The following is a 9,409-nucleotide window of genomic DNA, read 5'->3' as shown; positions in this document are numbered from 1 at the left end:
TCTATTGAAGGACATCTGGGTTCTTTCCAGCTTCTGGCTATTATAAATAAGGCTGCTATGAACATGGTGGAGCATGTGTCCTTATTACCAGTTGGAAGATCTTTTGGTTGTATGCCCAGTCTTGAGATTTCTTACCTTCCACAACTGCTAGACAATTTTTATTCTCAGTCTACATTTGTCTCAACAGACTCCCCCCTGGCTGACAGACTCCATCCGGGATCACTCTGTGGAGCTGCTCAACTCTGGACTTGCTGAAGGCTGATATTAACTAATTCAGCCAATATGATTGCTCCCTGTCTTTCATCTGGATTAGATAAATAGATGCTTTTGATAAATACCCCATTTCCCAGCCTGTGATTAGCAGTTAAGCCCTCCTGGGACATTTTGCAACATCCTACTATCAACAGGGAACAGATACAAAAGAGAAATTCAACATCCATTTTCCCACTCTACAGTATAAAATGATGTGTGGGAGCAGGGTGACCCTGGGTACACTCTAAAACCAACTCCATGTCTCTTCTCAGGCTTTGTAACAGCTTGTGTATCCTTGCATCATGTGTTGATTATTGGCCAAATAAATGTTTCTATGTCTAGAGATTTGTTTAATGTAATTTGCTGTTAATAATTATGAGTTCAGTTTCAATATAACTATGACTATAATCTGACTAATTATACATCATGTACAAGATACATTGTACAAGAAATTTCTGTTATGGTACTTCATCAACCTTCATTTGTTATGCTTCCAGTTTATGTTTCAGAACCCTAATATACAGATAAAGACTTACAAAAGTTAAAATTCAAAATGCTTTAAATAAACTTGTTTAAGAGATGCTAAACCCTTATAATTCCATGCGGCAAAAGCTGCCTCTAAATGGGCAAAACAAAGAGATTACCTTCCTAATCTTCACTGACATATTTGGTCATTTCAGTACTTGCCTTGAATACTTATAATATTATACTTATTACCACTTAAGGATAAGTTTGCCCTGTGTACATTTTTAAACATCTATACAGATCTCCATCATGTAAGGCTCAAAACAGTAACCTAATAGGTTACACATCCCATTACAGAGACTGGTAATCAAAGACAGATAAGATTCTCTCAAAGGTATACCAACTTAAGACAGGACAGAAATACAAAGATTCACATATTGGTGATGGGTAAGATCCACAATTCTTGACTGAACACCTAAGATAGGCACAGTCTTTCTATTCCAATAGCTAAGACTTCTTTAACTTGTTTAGGATAGGAAAGGGAGAAAAGTCAGGAGCCAATTGCCACTTCTCTGAAGCAGAGAAAAACAAGAGAAAGTCGACCTGTCAGGCAGAGTCAAGACAGATCAGGGCCTACTGGCAGCTTTCCAGGCTTGCTGAAGCATAAAATAAGAAGAGGTGCACTTGAGGCTCACCACTAAGAGATAAAGATTCTATTGACCATAGTAATAAAATAATAATAAGATTTTTGGTGAAAACTAATGTTTTAAATATATTTTGACAAAGTTGTTTGTTAGCTTGTGGCTTTGCTTCCCACAGTACTGCAGTATAAGAAGACCAAGACACTCAGGGCTGGTGTGATATTGAATTGTGTCTCTTGTATCTCTTTTCTATCTTTCCTATAATCATCCTCACTCCCCCCCCCCGCCACCCACTCAGAGGACTATTTGACTTTATACCAGCCAGACTGGTGCATCCTCCTTGAGGCTCTACCAAAAGCTGACTGAGACAGATACAGATACTCACAGCCAATCATTGGACTGAGGTTGAGGACACCTACAGAAGAGTTAGGAGAAGGATTGAAGGAACTCAAGGGGATGACAACTCCATCGGAAGACCAACAAGAGTCAACTAACTTGAACCCCTAGGAGCTCCCCCAGAGGCTAAGCCACCAACCAAGGATGATAAATGGGCTGGCTCATGACCCCTAGGACATATGTAGCAGAGGAAGGACTGCCTTGCCTGGCCTCAGTGGACGAGAATGCACCTGATCCTATAGAGACCTGATGCCCCAAGGAATGGGGATGCCCAGGGTGGGAACGGGTAGGATGGCTTAGTAGGGTTGGGGGTAACCCCCTCAGAAGAAAACGGGAGGAGGTATGGGGTAAAGAACTCTAGAAATGGGAACCAGGAGATGTAGCCACCCGAGGCCACATGAAACGGGTTCCTGAAAGGAGGCTGGAGCTACATGGGAGGAAACAGGAGAAATAACGAGACCAAGACACATGCTGATCAAGGCCCACTATTTACTAAGAGTCTGAGCTTATAAAGGGGGAAGGCCCATCCCCTTCCACGCCAGGCTCTGATGTTTTCTTGCCTCCTTATCAGCACTTGTTCTGCCAGAGTTGTTAGCACTTGGTCTCCAGTCTCCAGGTAGTCAACTTATCTCAGGAATGTCTCAGAAAGACAGGTTCAACTTCTCAGCAGATAGCAGATAGTGGCATCTTGGAGAAGAGCGCAGGTGGCAGAACAATAGACCCATCTAGGTCAGAAGACTCCGTCCTAGATGGTCTCTTTCACAGTGGCAGAACAGGTCTAAGCCAGCCTGCTCAAGGCTGGGGGAGGCTACAAGGAGAAGGCAACACCTGGAATGAAAATAAATAAAATTAAGAAACAAGAAAAAATGTAGAAGTTACTGATACTGATGATATTTAGTTTATGTTTACAATATGAGTACCAGATCATACCTGAATACATATTTAATTTAGAACCATTCATGTTCTCCCAAGCACACAAGTGAATAGTCCTCAGAGAGTTGTCATCTTTGATGTCATCATGCATTATGAACTGATTGCGATAATGGTTTTTGGAGATCATTAATACAGCAACAGTAGATAACATGTTATGTGTTCATCATTATTACTATGACATACTCTCTATCCAGGATACAAAACTACTAGCACTGTAAGGTTTAGTTGCTGGACTTGCTACAAATCCACTTCCTAGGTATGTAGTTCCTGCTACTGCTGATCCCGTTGTTGTTCAAGTAGGCACATCTTTCCATTCCCCGGATGGAACTCCTGAAAAGCAACCAAAAACAGTAAGTCTGCAGAGCCCAGAACTGCATTCGCTCCTGCAATGAAATCTTACCAGTCTCCACTGCTTTTTGGTAATAGAAATCAAAGAGTCCCTGAGGAATCACCTGTACTAGTTTTACACCTACTGTCTCACATTCTCAGGATTTGAACACCACTCCTTTGTCATTTGTCCATAGTGAATCCTGTAATGTGTGTACAAGGCATTGGGCTGGTGTTTGCTGCCATGTTCAAATGAACTGCAGCCATGAGTGACCCCACTGAGAGTGATTTTCAATTTTGTTTTTAGGCATTTTACATATGGGAATGCCCACTTCTTAGTAAATTGCTCTAAGGGCTTCAATGATGGATATGACTGAGTCTGTGATTTACCATCCCAGTAAAACAGCTCAAATCCAAGGACTGTTTTGGGTGCTCTGCAATGAGAAGATTTTAGAGGAGGTTCCAAGTGTACTTAGAGTCTCTGCTTTCCTGAACAGGTGCAGCTATGTGAATAGTGGAGTGCTGAATCTCAGGCTTGTAGATTCTGCAGTGGCTTTCTGGGGCTTCAGAGCCTCCACTGCCCATCTGAGGCTCTGTCTATATCCCTCACAGGGCCTTTATCAACAACAGAAATGTTTAAATTGGAGCCAGAACAAACAATATCTACTCCCAGACACCATCATTATAGTAAAGATTTTGAGTAAAACAACACTAAGTAAAGGTTTTGAAACTGATGGCCAATAAACAGGAAAACCTCTGAAGGATTTAAGTTGTGCAAATGTGGAGCTTTCTGGGAATTGGCTGTTGCATGTAAACACACTCTCTACCTCTGAGCCACACCTCCAGCTCAAGTGTTCATTTAGTTTTTTTCTTCCTTCCCAGTACAATTGACTTCACATGACACTGACTTTCATCTCCCATAGCCACAACACACACACACACATGAGCACATGAACACAGTAGAAGGAAAAATATTGTGAAAACATACAAATTGTTATACTCAGTGTTGTCTGTCCACTTCCAAGGGTGCTGTGACGACTCTCTGTGCAGGCCAATCCAGTAATCAAAATTCCCCTTGAATCTCATTAGGAAATTCTGTCATAAAACACAAAAATCCAAGAATACATGTGTCTCTTTGTTTCAGATGATCCTGGAATCTCTCCACTCTACTCCTTCCTCTAGAGATACCAGGCAGGTGTAACTTAGGGTCACATTCCTCTGTGGCCTGGACAGTTCTAGGTTAACCTCCCATTGCAATTATTAACAGTTATCTCCTTCTGTATACAACATGTGCCAGCATATGGNAAAACACTCATGGCCACCAGGTATCCCAGTAAAATGGCATATCTGACCTTTCAACTGACTATGAGCACTTCATGAGAGAATATTTCTTCTTGAATGTCTCAGGGCTCCAGTCAGAAGTCAAGCAGCAGCAAATGGTACACACTCACACGTCCCCATGTCTCCATATGCTTGGGATGGGATCCTTCCTCATGCCTCATCCGTAACTCTCTATCTCAAGGCCATATAATATCCAACAGAACAGACAGGTAAACCAATCCCTGCCTATTGCTTACCAGCTCCTCCTTGTTATCAAACCGAGCTAGTTGGGCCTCTTGTGCCATGCAGAAGTCCTGGGTGAATGTCCAGTTACTTGATTTTCCAGAAAAATAAAAACATTTATTTCCAAATCCAATCCTTTTTCTGGGGCAAGCAGAACATGTATTATTTTTTATTGAGATCTCTTCTGTTGTTCTCACTAAAATGTAGAGAATACAATGAATCATGACAAGCATGTCTTCTCTCTCTTTGGCACACCCTCCTGAGCTCAGCTGTGAGGTGTGGATTTGATGGTAGCTTTCCTAACTTATCTTCAGGAGTCCTCTCCTGAGTATGATGGACCTTTAACTAAAGGCCTCCCACCGTGGGCCTATGGCCCATTCTCTCTCAGGTGCTCACTGTCAGTAGGNCTCCCAGGAAGTGCACTTCTATAACAGCATCACTTTCTGAGTTTTGGATGACCGTTTACTACAGCAGGATTGCTACAGCAGCAAGAACTCTGTAGGACACCTACTTTGACAGACAGTCTGATAATTGAGATAGCAGTGAGAACTATTGGGTAGGCAGTGTATACAGAGGGGACACATTGCACTAAAGGATGAGTCACATACTTAACTGGACAGTGCAAGATTTTACTACACTATTCGGATCAGTGTGCTATGAAATTTCTATAAATTCATCACTTCAGGAACTTTCCATTTAACACTTTCAAAATACAGTTGAGCCAGGTAAATAAAACCATTGAGTTTGAGGGGAGGCAATGTACCTTCCTGGCCATATTCTTCTTCTCTGTCCTCACACTTGCTAGAGGTTCCTCCTTGGAACTTTTTTCTCCTTATTCTCTGCCTTGGACAGTGCCCCCCAGGTGGACCCATGTCTCCTGCATCTCTGTGTAGAGCCTGCTGGGTGTCATCTTCCCAGGGATGCTGAGCCTAGCCTCCTGTGCACACTATAGTCTGAGTGTTCCTTCACTGCATCTCCTCCTGGAACCTAAGTTCCCAGACAACAGGAACTTCCAGTGTGTTTTCTTTAGAGCCCTTCCCACAATGCCTGGGTCACAGTGGTCATTAAACATAAATGACAATGGGAATGTGGACAGAATGCCACAGAATTTGGAGAGTAAGTCACTTACCTGACAAAGCAACAGAAAGAGCAACCACAGCTACAGTGAGGACCATGATCACTCCATAGCAGCAGTAAAGCTTAGCAGGAGACGCAGGGGAGATAATTCTGAAAATTTTTTCTTGGAGTTTTTTACCTGAAAAACATAAATATGAGAGCATCACTCTCAAAAATCTTTTAGACAAAAAGATAAATTTATGCTAGAATCATCTGTAGATTTAACTTATATCTTCCTAGTACAAACCCCTTCATAAGAAGGTCTCCATCTATAAATGATATCCTTGGCTCTCAGAAGACTAGAGGAAAGAGAAACAGAATTTTTGCCACAGAATATTCCAGTTTTTAAACTAAGGGCCAATAAAGGAGCAAGTAAACAGAGAGAGTGAAGATCATGGAACAAAAGATACAACAGAGAGCTATCCATTTGATTAGTGTAATCAGAATAGACCTCATTAGAACAGAGAGGACATGAATAATAAAAAGAAGAGCAAATTAATGTGCCAGGTGTGGCAGCTCAGAACTACAATTCTAGCTCATGGGAGGTGCAGGCCATAGAGTCATGAGTTCAAGGCCAGTCTTAGCTAAACATTGAATTTGAGGCTGAGATTACATTAGTCTCTGTTCTATCTGTCCATCTATGTATCACCTATCTAAACTCTAATGAACTAACAAAATGTAATTCAACCTAGTAACAAAATAAAAGAGAATAAAAAGGACCATTTCAGTAAGTTCAACAAAAAAAACATTAAAAATTCAACGAAAATCCACAATAGTACACACTAAGATTTGAGGAACGTCTGCAATCTGACAAGAGATATGTGTCGTAAACTGTAGCTGCTTGCATTCTCATGCTAATTATGTTCCCCAATAAAAACCTGTTTGCGGTAGGTACTCCACACATGAGTCTGAGGGATCCTTCCATTGGTTGCTTCTGATTGATAAATAAAGTTGTTCACAGTCGATGGCTGGGCAGAGCAGACAGAGGCTGGACATTTAGGATTCCCAGGCAAGGGAGAAAGGAAGGAGGAGGAGGAAAGAGATCCTCCATGCTTTGAGAAGGAGAGCTAAGGTGCCATGCCTGAGAGGTGCAGGACAGAGAACATAGTCGCCATGTAGGAGCCAGGGGGATGCAGCCAAAGGGGACTACATGACTGGGCCTAGGGCAACAAAGATGGAATATAGATTAGAGTAAGTAAAACTTGGGAATACTGGAAGGAGTGGATTAGCCATGTGGAGGTTAGGAAGTGACCCAACCATTGAGCTGTTTAAGGCATATAAAAATATAAATGTTATGTGTATGGATCTGTCATTCGGGGACACAGAACGTTGGGGCAGGTAGCAAGGAGCACTGCCACTGCCAGAATCATTTGAATAGTGATTAATTGGGTACAGCTACACTAACCAAAAAGAAAATTTCAATTACAACAGGAATGATCCCCACCCCTACTCACAGTGACAAAGAATAAGGCAAGGGAGTCTGCTCCCATTCTAGTGTGACTCTGGGGGTCCTAGCCAGGACAACAGGGCAAGAAAAAGAAATCACAGTCCAACCTCAGAGATAAAAGCTTTGATAGTCAGACAACATGAATATATCTACATATAACAGTCTATATATGTAGTCTATATCTACATATAGAGTCTATTAACTGGCTATAAAAGTAATGAATGAATTTATAATACTGCAGGAAACAATGTAAACACATGAAATAATTTGCATGTTTAAACACTAGCAACTGTCAAATGGAAACTAATATAAAGATAGCACCTCTTACAGAACTCTCAAGCAAACAATTACACACCTAATAAAGCATATTCAAAAATCAATTTTGGAACAATAGCAAGCACTTTTAATCTCTGAGCCATTTCCTTGGTCCCTACCAGTGTGTTTTAAAGCTCTCAGTACATTTAGGTTTAATATCTTTTAAGTAAGAAAAGAAAAACCTGCCTGTCCGTTATCTTCTTAATCCTTTTATTAAGGGACCAGAGCCAAAAGTTTCCATTACACTGAAACTAATGTATTTTGCTGGTGTGTAGGTAAAGCTTTTGATATTGTAAGCAAAATTCATTTCCTGAGATAAACTCTCACTCACAAAGTTTTTTTTTTCTTTCTTTCTTTAAGTACATTTAAGTTTATAGCCTTCGTGGTTGTATTTGTGATCCATTTCGATTGAATTATTATACAGAGTGTGAACTGTGAATTCTCACCATAGATAAAACAGTTTCAGGACCATATTCAGAAGAGATGCTATTTTTCTCTATCTCAGATATGTCCACATTGGCCATTCTACAGTGCAGACACACACACACACACACACACACACACACACAGACACACACACACAGTATACAAAATAGGCACAAATTATGAACACATACTGATATTTTTCAAATGATCCAAAAAACTAAATAAAATGACACGTGTAGCTAAACTTGCATAAATATGATTAATATTACTGGGCTTTGGAAGAAAACACGAAAAAAAGTTAAGAATTTTTTAAAAATGAGACCCCCTTTATTACATATCTTCCTACCCACATATCCACAAAATGAAAATGAAAATGCCTGTGTTTATACTTAAAATCTGTGAGTGTTTCCAGTAGGTTTATGAATTAACTCATATGTTATAACAACTCAAATGGCCTCCAAATAAACCAAAATTAGTTCTTAAGGAAATGATTGGAAAAGAAAAACTGGGCCTTATGTTTGGAATGCCCCATTCCTTATTCTAGCTAAATATTCCTCAGCCTGCTGTCCTCAGAAATCCTGAAGTTAGAACTTTCTGGACAGTATAAGTATCCATTTTGCAGAAAAAGCAGTTTCTCTTGGGGCTGCAAGATGGCTCACTGGTAAAGGTGCTTGCTTTTCAAGCCCAGTGATCTGAGTGCAACCCCTAGCACACGTTAAAAAGTAGAAGGCAACAACAACAAACTACACACAGTTGTCCTCTGACCTCTAAATAGCCACACAACACCAGCATCACCACTGAAACATAGAACAACAACAAAACCCACCTAGTCCCTTTGCAGTTTATTTAGAAAATTTGAACACAGAGCAGTGGTGTTCTGCTGAGAAATTCTAACTGCCACCCACTTGCTCTCTTTAGGGAATTGAAAATATGTGGCTTGTTCTCTTATATGAATAGCTTGAAGTGTTCCATCCTTGAGCAAGGGGCCTTCCAGGATTATCTGAGGTTTTTTTAGTTTTTATAGATATCTTAGATACAGTAGTTAAAACTTAAAACATAATTTTGACCATCACAATAGCATTCCATCACAATGTACGCAACAGAGTCAACAGAGTAACTGGTATCAGAGGCCTCCAGGCACCTTCACATCTATAGAGACCTGCCCAGACAGGCTAAGGAGCAGGAGGTTCTGCTCCTCTGTGAGACCATGTGACGCTCCTCTCCGCCTTTCTAGTTTGTTTCAAACTGCATTAAATCAATACCTGTTTCTCCATTTTCTACGTGGTCTATGGTAGTGACCTCTGTCTGCAGCAATCTCTCGGAAGCCACTTCATCCTGTGAGGCTGTCATCTCTAAGCTGAGTCTCCACTGCAAATGAAACCAGAGAGGAAGAATTACCTTTTGTCTAATCCTGGCTGGTTCCAAAGAAGTCCAACCATCGCCAGGCATGGTGGCACACGCCTTTAATCCCAGCACTCGGGAGGCAGAGGCAGGTGGATTTCTGAGTTTGAGGCCAGCCTGGTCTACA

General features: G+C 41.0%; 1 protein-coding gene across 1 annotated transcript in view; it reads right to left on the bottom strand.

Moving 5' to 3' along the window:
• Positions 1 to 2,908: 2,908 nt before the first annotated feature.
• Positions 2,909 to 9,409, bottom strand: part of LOC110316210 (C-type lectin domain family 2 member D11-like) — a 10,987-nt gene continuing 4,486 nt past the window's right edge. The window contains exons 2-6 of the mRNA XM_029535056.1: positions 9,144 to 9,249; positions 5,707 to 5,832; positions 4,592 to 4,773; positions 4,003 to 4,109; positions 2,909 to 3,017 (exon numbers count right to left, since the gene is read on the bottom strand). Coding sequence (XP_029390916.1) covers positions 2,909 to 3,017; positions 4,003 to 4,109; positions 4,592 to 4,773; positions 5,707 to 5,832; positions 9,144 to 9,231 — 612 coding nt within the window. The 5' untranslated portion in view covers positions 9,232 to 9,249. The remainder of the gene's footprint in view (positions 3,018 to 4,002; positions 4,110 to 4,591; positions 4,774 to 5,706; positions 5,833 to 9,143; positions 9,250 to 9,409) is intronic.

This window comes from Mus pahari, chromosome 2 (assembly GCF_900095145.1).
Source record: "Mus pahari chromosome 2, PAHARI_EIJ_v1.1, whole genome shotgun sequence".
NCBI classification, from domain to species: Eukaryota; Metazoa; Chordata; class Mammalia; order Rodentia; family Muridae; genus Mus; species Mus pahari.
This window is presented reverse-complemented; position numbering and strand designations above follow the sequence as displayed.